General features: G+C 43.4%; 2 protein-coding genes across 2 annotated transcripts in view; both read left to right on the top strand.

Moving 5' to 3' along the window:
- The first annotated feature begins 190 nt into the window (after nucleotides 1–190).
- Nucleotides 191–4,611, top strand: NDUFB5 (NADH:ubiquinone oxidoreductase subunit B5). The gene is made up of 6 exons (XM_040074601.1): nucleotides 191–345; nucleotides 809–897; nucleotides 1,794–1,860; nucleotides 2,558–2,619; nucleotides 3,632–3,738; nucleotides 4,301–4,611. The coding sequence occupies exons 1-6, from the start codon at nucleotides 195–197 to the stop codon at nucleotides 4,419–4,421; spliced, it is 597 nt and encodes a 198-aa protein (XP_039930535.1). The 5' UTR covers nucleotides 191–194; the 3' UTR covers nucleotides 4,422–4,611.
- Nucleotides 4,612–6,731: 2,120 nt separating this feature from the next.
- USP13 (ubiquitin specific peptidase 13) overlaps nucleotides 6,732–22,319 on the top strand; it is a 49,799-nt gene continuing 34,211 nt past the window's right edge. Inside the window, exons 1-3 of the mRNA XM_040073961.2 lie at nucleotides 6,732–6,891; nucleotides 16,516–16,641; nucleotides 20,661–20,721. Coding sequence (XP_039929895.1) covers nucleotides 6,739–6,891; nucleotides 16,516–16,641; nucleotides 20,661–20,721 — 340 coding nt within the window. The 5' untranslated portion in view covers nucleotides 6,732–6,738. The remainder of the gene's footprint in view (nucleotides 6,892–16,515; nucleotides 16,642–20,660; nucleotides 20,722–22,319) is intronic.

Raw genomic sequence — 22,319 nt, 5'->3', positions numbered from 1 at the left:
CACCGGCCCGGCCTCACCCCCCTCTCCCACGCCACATGGAGCACAGTGAAGGCTCTGCCCTTTTCCAAGATGGCACGCGAGCAGCTTCCCTGGGGGCGCTGGGAAAGCTTTGCCCTTTCCCAAGATGGTGGGCGCCGGCTTCACCCCGCGGCGGGAAGCGGCGCCGCCGGCCCCGCCCCGTGCCAGTCCCAGCCATGGCGGCCATGAGCCGGGTGCTGCGGGCGGCCGCGGCCTGGGCGGTGCGGCGGGCGGGCGGCGCCGGCACCACCGGGACCACCCGCGTCACCGGCATCACCGGGATCACCGGGATCACCGGGATCGCCCCCCGCCTCCCCGGCACCCTCGGTACGGCCCCGGCGGGGAGCGGCGGGCCGGGGGCGGCGGGGGCGAGGTGACCTTGCGGAGCGGGACAGAGGTGCCCTCCGGAGGCCGCGGGAGGGCCGGGGGCTGAGCAGTGGTGTGGCCCCGTTCCTATGGAAAACTGCCGGGTTTGGGTAAAAAACTACCGGGTTTGGGTAAAAAAAATGGATGGAAACGTGCGGGAGGCCGACCCTCCTGGCGTTCTAACTGTCTATTTATTTGGCCCGGTACGGTCGCTTTCACTGATTCACATGTAGACATCGATCTCTGTGTATAGTTAGAAGAAAGGTTCATGTTAACAAAATACGAAATTACTTCAGGCGAACTGCAGAAAACTCAGCCGCTGTTGTACGCTCTTTTTTTTTTCCTTTCCCCACGTATGTTTGACCTTGTCCTGGCATAAGCACCAATGGGGTACAAAACCATAATACTCTGGTTCGATTTTCAGTTCCTGTACGGCACAGTGGTGACCATGGGAAGAGAATGTTTATCATCAAGGCAACAAGTTTTTATGATTCTCGATTTCTGAAGTTGTTGGTGAGTTAAAAATCAAATGTATTGCATTCAGTGTAATGCATCAGTTGCAAATGGTGTAAGAGTGTCTCAAATACAATTTCCTCTGTTGTTTATACAATAGCATCTAAAATGTGGCTGGTACTATTTACATAAACAAGAATTTCAGGTCCTCTTCGGGAATTTTTTTGTCATATGCTATAAAATCAAGGCCAGGTGAAGTTCAAAGACTGTCTGTATAGGAAAGGTTGTGATAGGTACTTAAATTACTGCTGTAGTAGCATTCTTAAATTACACATCTGTGTTCATATAAGCGTGATCCACAAATGCTTTCTACTCCATCCTCCTTTTTGAAACATATCAGTTACTCCTCTGCAGGGTTTGCCTTCACTTATCTACACCACTAACAACAGAGGTGAGGTTTAGGAAGCCTGACCTGAGTTTGACCCCTCCATGGTCAGGTTTTGGATAAGTTCTATTATAAGCAGCAACAGCCAATTTGGTACGACTCCCTTCATGTGATCAGGACTCCTTTGTCTGCCTTCCACAGCTACAGAGCTCAGTAGTTGCATTGGTGTTGGATTATTGCTTTGCTGTCATTGAGCTGGGTGCTGGAGCCAGTCATGCCAAGATGCTGAGGCAGATTTCAGGGAGCTGTTGCTGTTTGCTGCTGCACAGACTGACCTCGGTGGGAGATGGAAACTGACCTGAAAAGGCTCATGGGCTGACGCAGCATCACTTTTCTGTGTTCTGGTTCATTAATTAACTCACTGCAATCATCAGTGATTACATACAACATCCCTTTCCAATCCAGGAGTGCAAATCTAAGAGTTATTGGCCGTTCCACTATTTTCAGATCTCATGTAAATTTTGTCAGGGCTCTGAATTGCCCACCCTGACTGTTTTTATTCTCTCTACAGAGATTCTATATATTCCTGACGGGAATTCCAGTGGCCGTGCTCTTAACATATATCAACGTCTTTATTGGTGAGTGCCCTGTCAGGGCTAAGCAAAGTATAGTCAAAGTTATGAAATGGGAATTAAGCACGCTGGATAGAGAAAAAGGACTCTTTTAGGGCTCTCTCTTTGGAAGACCATGGAATAGGTGTAACAAATAGTGATACTGTGTAAGTGCATAGAAAATGCTCCCAGTATATTTGCTTCAGTTGTTGCTTTTTAAAAAAAAGTTTCTCACATTTAAAAAAAACAATACATTCCCTCTTTTGGCAGTCTTCCAAACATCAGTGAAGTCTAGTAACTTGCTTTAACAAGACTGCAAATCTGGCTTTTTATCTAGCAAAGATGCCAAAATTCTGCTTGGCAATACGTGTGTTAAATCTACTGCAGTAACAATATGTAATTAATTTAATAGAGAAATCAGGAAAAAGTCTATGCTTTCATTTCCTATACTTTAAAGGGCATTTCTGTGGACTTGATTCAAGTTGTTTTTTCTGTATAGCTGCTAATTTTACCCTTTTGGTGTGTAATTTAAAATCTGTGATACTTGCAGCATGATGTGTCTGCAAAAATTGCAAGTTCAATTTTCCTGAACAGAGCTCACACTGAGTGATTTAGTATTCTCTGTGTGGAATAATGATCTTTTCCTTATCTGAAAAGCAGAATATAAGGTAGTTTTGGAAGATAATCACAGAGTTAAATATTCCTCCCCTCCTTTCCTTGTCAGGTGAAGCTGAACTTGCAGAGATTCCTGAAGGTTATGTTCCAGAGCACTGGGAATACTACAAAGTGAGTGCAACATGTAAAAGGATGGGCACATTACAGACAGCCTTTCTCTTGGTGATACTTTTGAGAGTAAAATCTATGGAGTATGATGATGTTTGTCAGTGTAGTAAAACTCAAATAGTGCAATTCTGATTTTTGGTAAACTTTTTTGCAGCTTTATGGAACATGTAAAAGTCTGTAGGAAATCTGTTTATTGACATGAGCAGATGCAAATGCTCTGTATGCAGTAAACTGCTGGAGCTGTGTGCCAAGAATTTTTCTATAATATTCTAAATAGTAAGAAAAGTCCTCTGCATTCATAGCATGCAGGTTTTGTCTTTATTTTTTTTTCTACAAATGTTCTACAAATTTTTCTACAATGTCCTAAGAAACTGGAGTTTAAAGTGACATTTCTTTCTTTTGTGTTGTTTGCCAGAATTGTTTTAAAGTCCAGTATCATACACACTTTAGGATCTAGAATTAAAGATTTTTATAGTCATAAACTCAAAGTTGTATGGATTCAGTTTAATTGTATTTTCTTAAAATTAGACCCTGGCTTCTTGCTGCAAGCACTGTTTTGTTTCTGATAGGAAGAAATTGAATTCAGCGATATTATTGTGACTATATATACAACTCATTTATACTTCTGTTCCTAGTGAAATGCCCTCTCTGTGAAGCAAAATTTTTAAATGTTGCTCATTACAGTAAGGTTTGGAGTCCACTTCTGTGATTACTGTAGCAGTTTAAGGAACTTTAACAGAAAGAAAATAAAATATATCTTCTGTTAAAATTTAGTTTTGCTACAGAACAGTCATCTGCAGGTTATCTTGGCATTAAGAATTGCAAAAGAAATATGACTTTTTAGGGTTCTGATCTCCCAAGCAGTTGTGCATGTTTGCTCCTTTACTGTTCTGATTTGAATGGTAGCACTCATGGTGTCCATGACATCTTTTCAGGACTGTGGATGTACAAAGTGATTCAGTTATGATGACTACCTGGAAATTGCACAAATGATCTCTGCTGTTATGTTTTCCAGCACCCCATAACCCGCTGGATAGCTCGTTACATACTTGACCCCCCTGAGAAGAACTATGAAAAGGACATGGCCCTGATTGATGTGGAAGCAAGGAAAACTGAACTGAGGTATGTTCTGTAGCTGGGGAGGGTTAAAATCCTGATCCATACTGTAGCTGACTCTTGGATTTTTGCATGACATACTGAGCTGGATGCTGACATAAAGTGCTTTCATGTATCCCCTGAGTGCTGCCTGCGCTGGCTGCTGCCAGAGTGGAGTCACACTATCTGTTTGTCGCTGCCCTCTCAGGATTCAGGTTACCAGAACAATCCAAGGGCAAGGGGTCTTCAAAACATTTGGTATTTTAAAAGGTGTAGCTCTGTCTTCCTGAGTCAGCAAATGGAGCTCTTTTTGCCCCTGCTAATGCTCATAGCTTAGAGAAGAACCTGTGATAAATCTACCAGTATTATTATTATTCCTTTGTGGAATGACTTGCTGGGAAAAAAAAAACCAACAAAAAAAACAAACCAGAAAGATTTAATAGCTCATGTCTTAGCTGAACCCTTCATATTTTGGTCCTGCCTGTGTTTCAACAGTATTTATAAGTCACTGATGCTAAAGTCATTGCTTTGTCAGTAATGCTCAGCATCAACAAACTTCATGTTGAGGGTGTCTGTTGGTTTTTTTTAGGATAATGGAGCTGGAAGCACGCAGACTGATGAGACACCGGGGAGATGGACCTTGGTACCATTATGAAACACCTGACAAAAATCTTGTTGACAATTCTATGAAATCCACACCTGACAATTAAATAATTTTAAGGCAGTGTGCAAGGTCTGAAATGCATACTGACAAATTGTGACTGCGCTATGGAACAGACATCCTGCTGTTTGCTGAAATACATAAATGAATAAACGGTGTTTGTGTTGATTCCACTATATTGAAAGAAACTGTGTGGCAGTTAAGCTCATACTGCTATTAAAGCTGCTACTCAGTGAAAATGCTTTATGTCAATTGCCAACAATCACTCCTTTCCCTCAGAACATATGTACATGAAACGAGTTGGTAATATTAGTTTCCATTTTGTGATTTCTAGTGTTTGTAGTTTTAAGTGAAAGATACAAGAAGCTAAGGGTTTTTTCTTTCTCAGTGTTTTGTGTCAGGTAATTGGTGGGAGATGAGCTAAGTAAGAAAAGTACCTTCACACATACCTGCCATGCATTTTCAGAACTGTACAGGTGTTCTTCTACTCCACTTTTGGCAACTCTTCAGGGAATAGGAAGGGTTCTCTCATCACCTGGCAGGTTTTTGCCACTAGAGGGACGTGTTTCCTCGGGTTCTACAGGCCATGGTACTCTTTGTTTTAAATTTCTCAAGAATGAAGGAAAAGTGCCTCTTACAGTTTGTGACTCTAAATTTCCTGTCCATATTCAAAATCTTCACTTTTTAAAGGAAAGAAGCCCAAACCCTTATCATCTAGTGATTTGAAACTTAAAACACTGTATATATATTTTTTTTTTACATTAGGCAACACTGCATGGACTTTTAAGCAAAAACTGCCTTGTTTGCTGTTTCCTGGCACTGCCAAACATTAGAAAGACATTGATTTTTCTATCAGTGCTTTGCTTGTCCTTTTTGTTAGAATCAATCTTTCAGGTTAGATGGCTCATATGTCTTATGGCTCTCATTGTTTATAAATGCTGAGTTATTCATGAGAGAAGCCATTAAAAAAAGCACAAAGTCTCCTCAAGTAAAATAAATCTGTCTGACCCTGTATTAGTGTTTTTTATCCAGCATCCAGTGATGCTCACAAGTCTGATGTAATGTCTGTTTTTCAGTAAGTCTAAAATCACTCCATGGATATCACATTCTGCCCTCAGTGTTTCACATTGTTCCCAACACTTGATTTTTCAGTAGTAAAAATTGCTAAGAACAGACTGCTACTCTGCTCACCCTCACAGCCTGCCCACAGATGGGTACAAACATTTTTCGATTCTGTTGTTGAGATTTCCTAGAATCACCTTTTGAAACTTTTATTTTTGAGGTAAAAGGTGGTTCTAGCAAAGGTTACATCACCTCCTTGGAAGTGCTCAGTGAATCCTTGGATATACTGTGGACGGTGGGTGGAAGGCAATTCATCTGCTCTGTGCATCTTCATTTTAAATGGACTGGTCATTTCTTTGATGCTGTTGCTGCCAGGCATGTGTAGTAGTTGTTTTCAAGATACTGCTTAAAAACAATAGCAATATTTTTTCCCTACAAAGTTCACTCTTGTTTGTCCTTTCTCTGACATTATTCTTTCAAAGTAAAGAGCAGAGAGAAACACTGCAAAGGCTGAAAAAGAGCGTTTTAAGGTAAAGGTACAGCCCCTGAAGACATGAAACTGGGGGCTGGCTCCTGGCACTGCCACAGGCTTCTCGAGCATCCCAGTCTGGACATTCCCGCCCTGCATCCCGCACACCGAGCTGCTCCTCTTGACCGCGGGGACATCCCGCCCATCAGCACGGCCCGGAGGGACCGTGACAGGGCCGTGTGAGACACCTGCACCGCGGCACGGGGCAGCCAGGGGCTGGGAATGACAACAGAGGAGATTTTTTACTGTGTGTATTGTATACAAACATATATACATAAACATACACATATATACACACATATACATGCATAAACATACACATATATACAAACATATACATACATACACACACATATGTGTATGTGTATGTATACGTGTAGTCTTTAAAAGCTTAAAAATAAATAACAGAGCGTATAAAAGAGTATTATCGGTCAGAGGGAAACCCGCCCCGGGCTACCAGGGGAGACCAGGAGCCAAGTCTCCATGCTCGCCCCCTGCGCACGGAGGTTTTCGGGTGTAACGCGGGGGCTCGGCGGGGATCCCGCCCCGCCGCCCTGCCCCTCGCCCGCCCCCGCCGGGACCCCCGGGTGCCGCGGCCGCAGCTGGTGCCGCTGCCATTGGATTAAAAATAGCATCTTCCCTCCCCCTGCCCTCCCTGGGGCCCGGCTCCGGGCCCGGCTGCCCGCCGCCTCCATCGCCCGCGCAGAGCGGCTCGGCAGGGCGGGCGGGCGGGAGCGAGGGCGGGAGGGAAGGGAGGGAAGGGAGGGAAAGGAGGATGCAGCGGGCCGCGCTCTTCCGCGGCGGCGATGCGCAGATGGCCGCCGGGGACCTGGGCGAGCTGCTCGTCCCCTACATGCCCACGATCCGGGTGCCCAAGTCAGGGGACCGGGTCTACAAGACGGAATGTGCCTTCTCCTACGACTCGCCCGTGAGTGCAGCGATCCGCCCCCGGCTGCCTCCGCGCCCCCGCCCGCCGCGGCCCCTTCCCCTCCCCGCCGCAGCCCCTCGCCCCCTCCCCGGGCCGCCGTGTCCCCCTCAGGCTCCGGGATCCCCCCGATCCTCTGCTCCACCTGCCGCGGCCCCCGAGCCCTCCCGGGGTCGCGGCTGCGGTCGCGGCGCTCCCCTCACAGCGCTGCCGGCTCGTCCGCGGCAGCGCCGCTCCTTCCTGCGTTTGTTTGTTTATTTTCCTCCTTCGAGGCGCTCTCAAGTGCTTGCTTGGGGACGGGGATTTTGCGGTTTCGGGGAAACTTCCCTGCTTGCTCGGGTTGTCGCGGTCTGTCTGCTCCACCCGGAGCCCTGCTTTGCTTTCACACCGAGGTGGTAAAAGAGGGAGAGTGATGGCCTTCTCGTTGGTGTATCTTGGCAGGCAGATGTCAATTATTTTGCTTTCCTACTGCCTCGGTGCTCGTTCTATTCAAAACATACAGAGAAAGCTTCCGAGGTAAAGGCTCATCCTGAAAATCAGCGTGAAAGTTCCCCTGACACTCTTTCTCCCCCAGGGTTTCAGTTACATCACTGAACTTCAATGGACTTGTAGTATTTCCCCACCAGCTTGGTTGGTTTGCCGGTAGATGAATGTTTCACGTGCAGTAAACTTTCCGTGGTGTTATTTCTACGGTGTCTTGCAAAACATCCCCCAGCTCCACAGATTGCATGTGTTCTGTGGCAGATTTGGGGCCTGAGTCAATTTTTAACTCCGCTGCTAATATTGGAAGCCTTCATGAATGGGCAGTGCTTCGTAAGAAACAGGTGCTTAGAAGTCAGACTTTTTCAAAAGAGGCTGAAAATTGTATTGAAAGTTGCTTCTCCACAGGAAACGAAGGCTTCCCAAAGGTGATTGAACACTCTATGTTGATGTTAATGTCAGTGGCAGCAATCAGAAGGAAGCTCACTACATTACAGAATATTCATTGAAAGATACATTTCGGACACCTCTCTGGAATCCTTTATCCCCTTCTATTTGATAATTCTGCCTCTCTTTGATAATTCCTTTAATATAGAAAATCAGACTTGGTTTTAAAGGTGACTCAGCTGTCTGGTGTTCGTCATGTCTTGTTGAACGGAGGTTATTTTTACCCACACTCTTCAGATCTCAAGTGTCACCCAGCAGCCCTGACTGTACTGGGAGTTGGGCTGATTAGAACTGCCAAATCAGACTCCACCGCAGAGGCGATAATTGCATTATATACTTAAGAAGGTTTTGGCGGGGGAAAATCAATATACCACATTCTTTCCTTCAGATTTCTGCTTGGCTGAACACATGGTTGATGTTTTTAGTAACACTTTCAGGCTCCTTCGATGTTATGGTTTTATAAAAAGTTTCTGTTAACAAGTAGGAAGGGATATAAAATACTGCTACAGATTAAAAGAAAAACAATCAATCACCACCCCCTGCAACAAGCCTCAACTGAACACAGCAAAAGCTGTGTTTAGCTAAGCAATATGTTTGAAAAAAACATAAAACATTTGTGCCAAACTTAACAGAAACTATGGATAAAAGTAGCAAAAGGAAAAGGAAGAAGCATGTATGATTTTTCTTTTTTTAACTAAAAATATTATCATCCTTTTGACATTATTGGGAAGAGATTTCAGCTTTAGGAAAAAGTTGCCCTCCAGTGTAAAAACTTCTAATTTAAATTGTGTTTTGGGCATTCACTAGGCGAAAGTCTTGGCTGATCTTATGCAGTACCAGTGAAAATAAAAGCAGTCTCAGTTTCTGTTGTTTCCCACAGATTTTCAGCCCATAGCACTCCTCTACTTAGCTGAATGAAAGATTTGCCTCAGTTTTTATCTTAAATTCCCATATAATCTAATAGATACTCGGATATTGTTTGTAGGATGGAGATTCTAAGGGGCATATGTAATGTGTGCTTTCTAGGATAAAGCATTGTCATTTACAAATTGAAAATTGCAAAGCTGTGGTTTTACAGTTTTTCATTCAGAAGGAAAGTGAAAGGATACAGACAGGTTGTTTCTTGGCTAAAGGGAGATGTTTATGTTTTGTAGTAGGTTGATTTTGTGACTTATTTTCTTATGTTATCCATGTATTACCTGAGTGAGCCTCTTCCTCTTGAGGCACCTGCCTCTTTTTGAAAGAAGATACACTCTTGGCCCTGTTATAATGTTCAAGAATTTGAAAAACCACACTCTTGGTTTTGTTAGCCATGCTAAAATTCCAGATTGCTTTTTTTGCTGGAGGAGGATTTTTTTCCCTTGTAAGAATATTTCTCAGTATTTTCCTCTCATCTTCTCATTTTGCCATTTTAAAATACTCTCCTTGCTACAGTCGAACTTCAGCATGTTGTATCACACCTGGTCATGCAGCAGCTCTACAGTCAAGTGTCTTTAGCTATATTAATTGTATATTAATCCTTTTCCTGTAAGGATGTGTTGTGATCTTTAAACTACACTGAAAACCATCAGACCTGTGAGTGTTAGGGCACAGAGTAATGTTATTATTACTCTCCACTAATGTAGAGGAAGGTGCTGCAGTGAATTTGCAAGGACCAAGCAGAGTGGAATGGTCAAAATCAGAGCTTTTCCTGTCAGGGGGTGCCAAAGAAAATGAGGTACTGGGATCGAGTAGCTCCCTCTTCTGCTTCCATCTGTGCAAAGCTTAACGTGGCAGTGAGACGTGGCTCTTGCAGCCCTGTGGGTCACTCTGCCAGTTGTGTCATCCTGTCTGGGTTTGAGTAGTGCAGGTTCCAGTGGATGCAGGCAGCTTCACTGATTGTTCTCAAAGCTGGTTGAGGTTGCTTTTCCGTGAGCTTTAAATCTTCTTTGGATGAAGATCTGAGAGCAGCGTCACCTTTGTGCTACAGTGAGAGTCATTAGCTGAGAGACTTCAGAAGTGGGAGGCAGAAGTACAAGTGGCTATTTGGTGTATTTTTTCCACGTGGATTAACTGTATCGCGGTGATCTTGTCAGAAAGGCGGCATTGTTAGAAATATAAACAGATGAGAAATTAATGTCCTTAGATTTGGCCTACTTCCAACAGAACATACTAGGGTTGGTCCCTGGAAAGCTGGCAGGAACAGGAGGCAAATTTCTTTGCACTTAAGAGACCTAGTGACACTTTTTAGTTTGCTTGGCTCATAAGATGAGAAAATGTGCTGTTTATTATTTACATTTTAATTACTTTTTCGAGATATTTTGATGTTTTCTAGAAAAAACTCGGTTTCTCTGATGAGGGCTCCTACTCCCGTTAGGCATTCCTTTGTACAGGAATTGAGGAGGGAGGGCAGGCTGCCTACAAAACACAAGCCTGGCCTAGTGCTGAGTGTTGTTTCCTCCAGGGGCTGACCCAGCAGCTGTGGGAGCCAACCACTTCCCTGCAACTTGGCTGACAAAGTCCTGCACCTCTCATTATTCAGATCTGAGGTGCAGTCAGGCTTCCTGGTGACTTTTTCCACATCTCCAACACTGTCCTGTAGGTTTCTTCTCTCCTATTTTGTCCACTGTGACTTCTCTTCCTCTTTGGATGGATGAGCCTGACTTTGTGTTCAGTAGAATGCAGAAGATATGAAGGTTATATTAAATAATCCTTTGTTGTATTATTATTTTTTTAGAAGGATAATACTCAGCTTTGGAAATTCCACCTTTTACTGTGATCCTGGTCTCAAAAACCTCTGATCATTCATCACAGAATTGTAGAGTCATAGAATGTGCTGAGTTGCGAGAGACCCATGAGGATCATTGAGTCCAACTGCTGGCCCTGCCCAGGACACCCCAACAATCCCACCCTGTGTCTGAGGTTGTTGTCCAAACTCTCCTTGAGCTCTGTCAGGCTTGGTGCTGTGACCATTGACCTGGAGAGACTGTTCCAGTGTTCAACCACTCTCTGGGTGAAAAACCTTTTCCTAACATCCAGCTTAAACCTCCCCTGACCCAGCTCCATGCCATTCCCTCAGGTCCTGTCACTCGTTGTGAGAGTGGCACATTGCGGGGAGAGACAACAGCTGGAAAAGGGACACAAACTGAAGTACAGGAAGGGTTTATGTGTGAGCTACGGATGCTGCACATGGATGTGCTCCAATACCTTCCCCACGAAGGGCATTGATGACAGCCCCAGCACAGCTCATGAGCCCGACGCGGTGACAGGACCAGGCAGGCTGGCTCTGTAGAGTGCTCACAGAGGACTGTGTTTGTTTGAGCAGCTGGGAGTTTGGCTTTGCTCTGCTGGAAAACCTTGCTGCTGACAACAGCTTCCTTTGTGAATCTTGCTGACTTCATTTTTATGGCTCGGAAACTCTGTAATGGTTATGTTGGGACAAGTCCCAAAGTCTGAGCTGAGCTGATGCTCTGCTGTTTGTTGTGCAGTTGAGACTGAAATCCTTGAGAGGCTGGAGTGTGTAATGGATATTGGTGATTGTGTTGCAGAAAACATTCTAGAAATAAGCACCTCCTGTCTGGCGGTTCCTTTGGTCAATATTCCTTGAGGAAAATCAGAAAGTCACTGAGGCCCGTGTCTGTGAGGGGTAGGCTTGGATCTTTTTTCTATTGATGGAATGAGAGCAGCAGAGAGGAAACAAGAGGACTGAACACACCAAGACAAAAGGAATACTCTAGGTGAGGATTTTGGCCTAGCTGCAAAATGACCTCCAGTTAGTGAGGCAGTAAATTGCTTGGTGGTGGGTGATTACCTGAAAAGTCAGAGCAGGGTGGTACTGTGCTTGACAGGGACATACCAAAGCTGTCACATGGGCAGGTGTTTTGCTGCCTGGAAGTGCACCAGGACACTCAACTGGTTCACATCAGTTAACCCACTGGTCTTCTGAAGCTGGGGAATGGTAACATCAGCAGAACTTGTGGCTGCAGTGGTTGGCACATGAGAAATAACTGTGGTGCTTGGGAGAACAAGCGGTGTGTATGTGCATTGTGCATTTCTTTGGGTTTGATTTAAATTTGGATCTTTCAAGCCTTTTCCTCTTTATGTGCTGCTGACCATCCTGTTATCCAGAGTGGTGGTGGACTGGAATATTTTGGGTAGCAGGGAGAATTGAATTCTGAGATACCCAGAGTGTCAGAGGATCAATACAGAGGTGCAGATGAATGGACAATGTTAGAGCTCTGCTGAAATGCTGTGTAACCATAAGTTTTCCTCTCAACTCTTCTCCCCAGCTTTTCTTTTCTAGAATTACAGCACTGTTTTTGTGACTAACAGAGCTGTAGAGCCAGGACTCTGCACAAAGCAAAATCCTCACATCTAAGGTGCTGTGGAAGCAGTGCTGGGCTGGAGCTTGGCAATCAGCCGTGGTGGCTCTCAGGCACCTCTGCCAGCAGCTCACAAGTCTGCACCTGGATAAACTGACCCCAAACAGTGGTGATGGATGGGTGGAAGTTCTCTAAGCTGGTTAGAAGTACTCCTGACCCAGCATTAGTTTTGCCATTGTGTTTGCTCACTAACTGTGAAGCCTTGATCCTGCCTGTGCATGTGACTTGTCCAAGACACTGCTTTGGAATATGTGTTGCTCTGGAGCCCACCTGTGATTTATATGTGGGTGTGAGCAGTCAATCCACCTCTTGGAGTGGAAGTTTGGTTTTGGTTTAGTGGCTGACTGGCCCACACAGCTTTTTTCTTCCCAGGAAATGTTCTAAGTGCTGTGATGGATTTGCCTTGTCCAGGTGCCCATTTAGGTGCTACAACAGAGGTACCAGAAATCTTCATTAAGCAGTTGTGAATTAATTTGCTTGCAGGGAAGTATCCAGTGCTATCCAGTGCCATACAGTGCTTTTGTAAAGGAAGAGCAGGGGAAGGATTTCTTTTGCACTTCAAGTCAACATCCAGTTACTGGAAGCCCTGTAAATTGTTTCCTGCTTCCACATCCTTTGTCCTTTTTTTCTCTGCCCAACCCATCTCTTCTTGTCCCATCTCTTGTCTTTCACCACTTCTAGTAGTACATGACTCCTCTCCACTGCTTGTACTTATTTTGACATCAATGTTTGTGTATGTCACTGTCCTTCCATTCCTTAATCTGATTCTGTTCCTTCTCCCTCTTATCCTTTTTTTACCTGATGCCCAGATTTACTCTCTCATTATTCCTTTTCTGCTTTCCTTTAGTAACCATTACTTTCTTGTCACCTTTGGGTGACAGAGGGCAGTAGTGCAAAAGGCAGACTTGTGCCACTGTTCATATCCTGTGTTTCTTTTGAATGTGACTAGATATATTCTTGGCCTCAGCACATGTTTTTTGTGTTGGTTCCCCCACCCCAGAAGTTACTACATTTACTGCAGTGGAAACTTAAAAATGAACTTTTTGTTTGCTGGAGCCATCTCTATATCCTGTTGTGTTCAGTTGATTGTCTGTGGCTTGCTGGTTTTTTTTTTGTTGTTGTTGTTGTTTTTCTCCTTTTTTTTTTTTTTTTCTCTCTTTGTTTCAATGTAAGTAGTGCTGGTACCTGACACAGAGGCAGGCTTTCTTTTTGTTCCTCATTGTAAATTATTATGTGTTGTTGAGATGAATATTAAGTGCCAAAACATCTGTTATTCTTTTAAAACCTGTCCTGAAATAAAATATGTGTCATTTAGATTGACTATTGTTGGATTCAGTGCAATGTGTGTATGTTAGGGATGGTCCTGTAACCTTTCCAAATATATTAAAGACTGGGTTGTAGTTACCCAGCAAGACTTTTGTGACCACAGCCAGATTAATTAATGGCAGCTCCTGACGAACAGACACCCTGAGCAGAGCCTGTAGCAGTTCTGTATGGACATGAATTTTGTAGGGAAACACTCTCATGGAAACCGTGACAGAATGCACAAAGACAGTGACCCTGTGTCATAACTGGCACATTTTACTTTATATATGACAGGATGGATGAGCTTTTCATTCTTCCTGTTTGGGTATGGAGACTTGTGGAGACTCAAGGTGCCATTTTAGTCTCCTCTGCGATCCTGTCTTAGCAAATTTTGCCATTGTTCCAGAGGATCTAAAGCAAACACCTGTGCAGGAGACACTGTTTCTGAGTCTGCAGCTGTTTGCCATGTTAGGAGATCCCCATAGTCCTCGTGTTTGTACAGTCACTGTTGTCTGCGCCACCACAGGAGCTGAAATTGCTAAACCCTCAATTTCCCTGAGGGATCTAAATGGTTCGTGAGGGTTGGTAATGGGATGAAGGTCATTAGTTCAAATCCTGATCAGGTTAGTGGTGTTTGAAAGCTGTGGGTGCCACGAGCAGTGTGGAATGAGGGGGTGATCCCTCTCTCTCTGTCCTCATGGACTGGTGCTTGTGTTTGCCTCTCACTCACCAGCTTTTGCTCTGGTTTTGACTCTGAGGAGGAGCAGCTAGTGCATTTTACCTCTCTTTCCCTGTGGATTCTCTGCCTCTTTCCTTCCTCCGAACATAAATTGGTGTCTAAATAAGTAAGAGCAGCTCTTTTTCCCATTTTTAAATACTTTTCTCCCTGGTGTGGGCTGTGTGCTTCCCCTCTCTGAATAAAGCACCTGGCATACCGTGGGCACCTTAGCAGCAAAGAACAGGAAGAAATATGGTGAGGAGAAATCCCTTTTCCTTCTGCTTAGAAGGTGAGAAGACTAATCTGCCCTTGAGTGGCTTTTTGGGCAGTGATGGAGCCTGAGCATGTACAAGCTTCTGCCCCGCCAGTGTCTTTAGATCAGAGTGGTAAGGGAGGAGAATGTTTATACATTACTTTATCCTAAACTTCACACTACGTGTCTGTTGCATCCTCAAGCCAGAATGAGGGGAAAAAAACACCCAGCTGAAGTTCTTGGTTTTTCCTGTCAGGACAAGTTATGCTTTTCTGCTGTAGAATAGTGTCTCCAGTTCTTGAGATAAGCTGCCTTCCTCCAGCAGGAGGAAACTTTCGCACATATCTAAAATGAATGTCATATAGAAAAATTTACATGCCACAGGTGATGTAAAATATCATTCCTTCCAGAACTGTTTGTATCCTCAGTGGGGTTAAATTTACCAGCACGAAGTTTGTCTTAGATCAGAGTTGAGTGTTTTTTGAGCACCAAACAGAGGCCTAATCCTTTGCTCAGCCATCTATAAAGGTGTCTTTTTCACATAGGCTTCTGTTTTACTTTGACCTTTTGGGCTTTTGAACAGTCTGTCCACTTCTTTCCAAGCTGTGGGGGAAAACACTCTTCCTGTGTTCACTTGGAGAAACAACTGTTTTGTTAGTAACCACAACCAACTTACTCAGGCTCTACATTTAGCTCCTATACTGAAAGTGTCAGATTGTTGTCATAGGCTGCCTGAGAAATGGTTCAATGGTCTCTTGGATTCCCTCCAGAAAAAGAGAGGATGATCTCCAAGAAAACAAAACTTCAAACAAAGTTCCTGAGACCCTAGAGTGACAACACTATGTGTTTTTATTTAGACTGGTACCTCTAGGATCCTCTTGTAGAGGACACATCCATGACTCTCTCGCAGAAAGAGGGAATGCAGCAGGATTTGGAGTGCAGTATAGAAGAGCAGGCAGCATGTGTGTGTCTAATACGACTTGTTTCTGGAGATAATGATCCTTACTTTCATATATATATTTATAATAATTTACTTCTGGGATGCCTATGAGTGTGTGTAGTTCATGTTCTTTGGGGAATTTAACACAAAATGTTCTTGCTATCCAATAGCACAAACACACTCACAATAGAAGGAAGGTCACAGAGCTTCTGAAAGGCTCAATCTTTGTTATGCACCACCTACTCAAAACAATACATGTTAGAGGGCTTGAAAAAATTGATCCAACACCAATGATGACTGAAAGTCCTCCTGGCAGTCTGATGTAGGAGAGATCTTAGAGCAGCGCTAAAATTGAACATGACCCTGGTAACAGCCAGCATCAACACCCAGTTTTGGGGAGAGCAAAAAGTGATGACACATTATGTTACTGAAATGTCAGCATTTGTGATCAGCACCAGGAATATATATCTTTAGATTCCGTTTGTAATGCCCTTGTCTCCAAGCTCTGTAGTTGAGTGAATGGAGAGGATCCCTGATAGAAACTGAAGAATGCACACAAAACACTTGCCAAGTTTTTGTTATCCGGTTTGAAGGGCTGTGAGGTCACTTGAGATCTTTTTTACTCAGACAAGATTGTGACCAATTGGAGAAGCTGTGGCAGGGTCCCTGGACCATCAGCTTTGCTGTGCTTCTGGTTTGGAATGCTTGCAATCAAATGCCCATAAGAAATTCTGTTCTTTCAAATAAATGGTCATGCTTATTTCTGTGCTTTACAAATTTCTGTGCCTCTGTGAACCTCGGTGGGTTGGGCACTCAAGTGGAATTTTTCAAGATTAACTGCTAGATTTCCAATTTGGACACTCATTAATCTGTAGTTGCAAGGCAACTCATTTCACAGAGTTTCTGTAGGCTGTGGGATGATGTGTTCTGATATGTGATAGGATGGGGAAATTTCTTAGAGGACTGATAGTGTGAACACCATAATATGCTATGAAAGCCATATTTTAAGTGCATGCCTGATAACAGAAAGGGTCTGCAATTCTTGGGGTAATTTCCTGTGTGCTGGGCCCTTCCTGTCCCGTTCAGTTCCTTCCCTGCTGTAACTGTTTGTCATTCCTTGCAGGATTCAGAAGGAGGTCTCTATGTGTGCATGAACACATTTCTGGGATTTGGAAGGGAACACATCGAAAGGCATTACCGGAAAACAGGACAGTGTGTCTACCTGCACCTGAAACGCCACGTGGTAGAGGTGAGACTTGTGGCTTCCCAAAGAACCATCCCTGACAGCTCTCGTGTCTCTTGTGCTCATTTGGGTAATGCATTTCAGACACACACCAAGTCCTGAGTGACTGAAATGCATACATTAACTTTTGGGGCTGGATGTCAGATCCAGGTGTTTGGATCCCGACCAATCCTATAGCTTCAGTTCTGAGATGAATCAGAAGCCCTAAAGAGTCAGACCTTAAAGGCAGCTCCTTCCTGACTTTCACTGATGTTTTTCACTTCTCCTTTCTGTGTATCATGTACATTTTGTCTGCATGTTTTGTGCACATTGTACATAGCTAAATACTTTTTTGAAACCTGCCTTTCAAGTGTGCAGTTACTGGGTTTGGCTTAGATTTGGCTGGAAGTTGCTGAGGTCTATTTTCCCTATGGGGTTTCATCTCAGGGTGACAGGATTACTTTTCATCCTGAGATTCCTGTACAGTTAAACCCTGACCTGGCCTGGGATCTTAAACTTAGCTTAAATTAAGGCTGGATTCTAGAGACACACACTGCCCCTCATTTAGCCTTTCCCCACTCATGGGTGTGCACATACAACCTCATGTTCCCTGCTCTTCCCTACCATCACTGCATATTAACCTGTGCTTTATAACCTCTGTTTGTCTGTGGTTTGTCTGGCATCTTTAAAAGACTCTTAATTACTTCTGACCTGAGCTATATGGAAGGCGCTGGGTTTGCTTACAGCTCACTCTCCCATAAGCTCTGTCTCTATTGGCAAGTTAGAGGGCTTAAAATAGCTGCTTGGAGTGGGTTAGGATCCTTGCTTCTCATTCTACAGCAATGCTTCCCCTGGGTGATGAAGGTCTTGAGTTATGTAAAGTGCTCTGACCACTCACCTTATTTCCAGTAGAGGACTGTTCATATTTTATCAGAATTACTGTGAGGTGGATTGTATGTCTCCCAGGGTGAGATGGTAAATGATATTTGTTATACTTTAGAATTGCCTTTCCTTCTAAAGGCAATACCAACATTTTCCTTCACTCTGTTTAAGTGAATTTTTGCAGACCCTCCTCTGGTTTTAGCAATGGTTTTTCTGACTGAATTTAACACTCCTGAAAGATGCTATCTAGAGACAGGTGGGCAGAAATCCTGTCATCTTTCCTTGTATATAACTTTCCTCCAGTAAGTTAAGGTAAACTGGGGTTAAAATGAGGCCTCAAAAATTCCTTTCCAGGTAAAGATTAGGCTGAAGAACTCCAAAACGGAGAAACAAATATCCCAACTGTTGTTTGGTGTTGCAAACCCCGTTGACTGAAGTTCAGTGGTTCCTGTTTTTCTCTGGGTGAATCATGATGTGCTGGAAGGTGGCAGCACACTGGTTCTCTGGGTCATGTGGCAGGAAACAGGGTTTGACTACACAGTGCAGGTGAATATTGCATCATCTAATAGGGCTCATAGCTAGGAGTCCTCATATATTAGCACTGGATTTCTTTTTTTTTGCCATGAATATTTGCTTCTTAAGTGCTGTCCATGTTTTCCTTTCAGCAATGTAAAACACCAAGTGTTTCATGAAGTGTCTGGCATGTGCTCCATTGTGGTTTTGGTTTTGGAAGCCAGGCTTTTCATGGTGTAGGATACAGTAAAGCCAAAGGCATTGGCTATGCTATCTTAAGATTCTTTTAGTGAGACTGCTACTCCTGCCTGTGCTTCCCTTGGCATCATCCTTGCAGAATGCACTGCATTGCTGCAGAAATCCTGGGTTGCTTCTCAAGATGTTTGGAATAAATGTCAGTTGTGTATCTTGTCACAATTCAGTTAGAAAAGAAGGGTCACATCTTCAGCCTGCTGGCTCAAGTAGGGCTGGAGCATCTGCCCATGGCAGCTCAGGGCCAGAGGCATCTGTTGAATCATCAGAGATGGGCACAAGTGCAAGTTGTTGGAGCACTCTCTGGTAAAATTCTTAGCTAGATAAAGGAAATGGATTTTTTTATTTTTCCTTTTCCACAGAGTTACGTTCCTCAGAATTTTTAAGTCAGCCCTTTTCCTGCAGTGCATGACTTTTGTACAAGTGCCTGGGTGCTGTTCATTTCCAGGCAGGGCTTTAGCTTGGTGCTGGAGTTATACCTCACCCCTGTTGAAAACACTAGGCGGAGAAGCACAAAGATTTCCTACAAGAAGAGGTTTCTGGATGTTATCCAGGGATGATGGTGTTATAAAAAGTGAGAGACAGCAGAACAGGCTGCACTGTCACCTTGTCCAAGGAGCATCACAAAGGGAATTTAATGCCACTGCTGATGCCTCGTGTCACTGCCATTCATCAGGTGTGTCACATCTGTTAGAAACAAAAATGGGTTTGTGAATGGAGGATGTTTTCAGTGATTTCTGACAAGGTAAAAAAAGACTGTCAGGCTGTGGGTGTCTCAGGAGTATTGAGCATCTTCAGTTTTGATGTATTTCTGTTTGGAAGAATCAAACTGAAATCATTGCCAACCTGACTTAAATACAAACACTCCATGTGAATTCTTTCTCTTTGAAATCTCAAGCCTTAATGACTTTTACAATATCGCGCTTGGTGACATTGGAATTCAATTGGTGCTTCCTACTATTGGAAAAAACATTTTTTTTGAGTTCTGGAAATATAGTCCTTGGAGAACGTGTAATTTATTTATAATGTATTTGCAATTGGGTTATGTTGTTTCTTGCTACAGCTTTTTAAAAAAGATGTAAAAGATTTCTGGCTACTTCCTTCCCACTTGTTAAATTCTGGTAGCGTTAATGAAAGAAGTACTCTGCATGTTATTTTCAGTTCATTGAGGAATTTTTATTTTTATTTTAACTGCTGGAGTTGGAACCCTGACTTTTCCCTAGGGCTTTTCTGTATGGATAATGGATTCTGCTCTTAAAGGCAGCCAAGGGGCATTTGTCAGCATCTGCTCTTTCTAAGAATGGAAAATTTTCCTATGATGTATAAGACCTAGTGATGATTAAAGCAGTTTGCTTAGGCCAAAGCTTTATTTACATGGTGAAGGGAACCACCCAAAATATGTGACCCTTTTGCCTGCGAAGGGGCAGAGGCGAACGTGAACTTTCCCTGTAGGCTGACAGGTTCTTGGCTGGTTTCTCTCCACCTGTTGTATCCCAATATTATTATTTAAAAAAAAAAAAAAAAAAAAAAAAAAAAAAAAAAAAAAAAAAAGTTGCCTAACAACCTTGCCAGTTACACTAACATTACACACTACATCATGCATCATGTTGGCACCAAATAACTACAGAGGCTTTTTGGATTTAATTTGATTTAATGGTGTCATTTAATAAACAGCTTAAGGAGTAAGTGCATTGACTTTGACATTTCCTCAGTTAGTTGTGTTTTCCCTTGTAGTCTGAGGTATTCTGAAATGGAAAAGTAGTGAAACTTAATCTCATTTGGGAGTTTACTATTTTCTGCTATGGTGCTTAAATCAAAAAAAACACAATAAAATCCCCCACAAAACAATTGCTTGGGTATTGTCAAATTTCCCCCACGCTTTCTAATATTTAGAAAACATAGTGTTAGTTTGGCTTAATGGAAGCAGGTGTAGGTGCTGATGGAAAGGGCATTTTTTTCTGGTTAAAAGAAAGTGAACCGGACTAACAGATCAAAGCAAAGTGGTCCTACTGGAATTAGTTATGAAGAGTTGAATCGTTTATGCAGATAAAAGCCTTCTCTCTAATTCAGCTTTAGTCATTAAGAAATACTGTTGGGGATCTAGTGGAGAGAGGTTTGAGGGGTGCTGGGTGTCCCTGTCTTGGAGACAGACCAGCTGTCACCCACGGTGGCTGTGAGACACCCTCTGATCAGCTGCCAGCAAGCCAAGAGTGAGGGACTCAGGTGGAGGCTCCTCAGCCCGTGGGGGTGGTGGGCAGTGATGAGCACCAGCGTCAGAGGTGAGCAAAGAGCATTTACATTCTTGCTCATCAAGGGCTGGGATTTGATAGGAGGGGTTAATGCAGATTTACTGTTGTCTCACTTGATGGATTTTTAATTGTTTCTTTCTCTCTTTCCAGAAGGTACCGGGAGCATCTGGTGGAGCTTTACCAAAAAGGAGGAATGCTAAGCTATTTTTAGGTATTGTGAGCAGCTGCTTTCACACAGTCCTTTTCTGACCCTGTCTGCACGTGGCCTTGGGTTCTGCCCACCATTGTGTCTGGCTTTGGGCCTCCTTTTGGGTTTTCTTTTCCTGCTGTTTGTTTTGGTTTTCTTTTTAACTTTTGGTTCTAGATTTTAAAGTTCTTCCAGGCAAATAAGTAATTCTTAACCATTTTGGTGCATATTAAGAGATGTGTTTATGCAAAACATTTTAATGTAAAATAGATCCTCAACTACTCTGAAACAGCCTAGGCTTTGAAAGGCACTTTTTTACTAATTCTGTTCATTCTGTCTCTGTACTTTCCACAAAGCACTCTTTTATTAGCATGTTGACCCATACTCAATGTTTAGATACATTAGGGCCTCAGTGCGGCTCTGTTCTGCTCAGCAGCTGGTCATAGGAAGGGTTGTAGCCATTTTAAAGTTGTTACACAGGTAAATGTTCTTCAGTGGCGTTGTGGTCCCTCCTGTGATGAATGCAACTGCACATACATCATGAACATCTCTGGTTCTGTTATGTCCACAGTTCTACTCCCTTGCTTCATGGAAAGCAGTTTTCTTACCATGCCTATATCATCCAAAATCCATTTATTCAGATTACCCAGAAAACCTGAGGGACTCATAAATATGGATGAGGAGAATGTGATGAAAAGCCTGTATTCTCTCTTCTCCCACAGCTTGTGGTATTTCTCCAATTCATCTATTATTTATTGTCTTTGTATTAATAGTGAATAGTGAATTTTTCTTCAGGTAGCAAAAAGGTGAAATATTTTCTTTACAATCGCCAGCTCTTATGGCTAAAGAGAAATCATAGAATGACCTTCTGTTGGAATTGCTTTGATCTGTGGAATGTGTCCCTAAGAGGCCTCTGCAGATTGTGATTGATTAAATTGTTGCTGTTAATGTAAGTCTTGCAAGGAGACTGAGAAAGAAAAAAGACTGAAAATGGGTCATCAAATGTTATACTTGTAGGAAGAGACTGTTACATTGCAGACGCTGCTCTAAATGCCATTTACTGCCATTTTACATTGAAAATCATGATTGTCACTGGATGCTTATAAAGTAATTGCTTCAGAAACAAAGCTGGCTGCAGTGCAGCAGTGCTTGTACAGCATTAGCAATGTGAGTGTAAACACAAAGTCCAAAAGCACATTCAAATTTTGTCCTTGCTGGTCTTCTGCATACACCTGAAGGCTCCTGTCACTGACGTGCCAGCACACAGGGTAGTGGCAGTGTCTCTGATGTGCCACATTGAAATCCTCAAATTCCACCCTTGTGTGTGAGCATTTTGTTCCCTCTGAGTAGGTCTTGAGCAGCAGTTCCAAGGGAACTCCTGAGGGCCGTGCATTTTCACTGGGGTGGGTTTAGGACATGGATCAGTCAGCGTTTAATCCAGTACTTGTGGAATCTAATGCACTTCTGAAAATATATCTCATCTGTTCTGTTGTTCTACTGCAGTCTTCATTGCAGCCCCTGCTGGCTGGGGGTAAACTGCTATCAAGTCTGCTCTGTTCCTGGAGGTAGTACTTCCATGCTTCCAAATGCTTTGTGTCCACTTCTTTGGATCAGCAGGTGTT

The sequence above is a fragment of the Hirundo rustica genome, chromosome 10 (assembly GCF_015227805.2).
Source record: "Hirundo rustica isolate bHirRus1 chromosome 10, bHirRus1.pri.v3, whole genome shotgun sequence".
NCBI lineage: Eukaryota > Metazoa > Chordata > Aves > Passeriformes > Hirundinidae > Hirundo > Hirundo rustica.
This window is presented reverse-complemented; position numbering and strand designations above follow the sequence as displayed.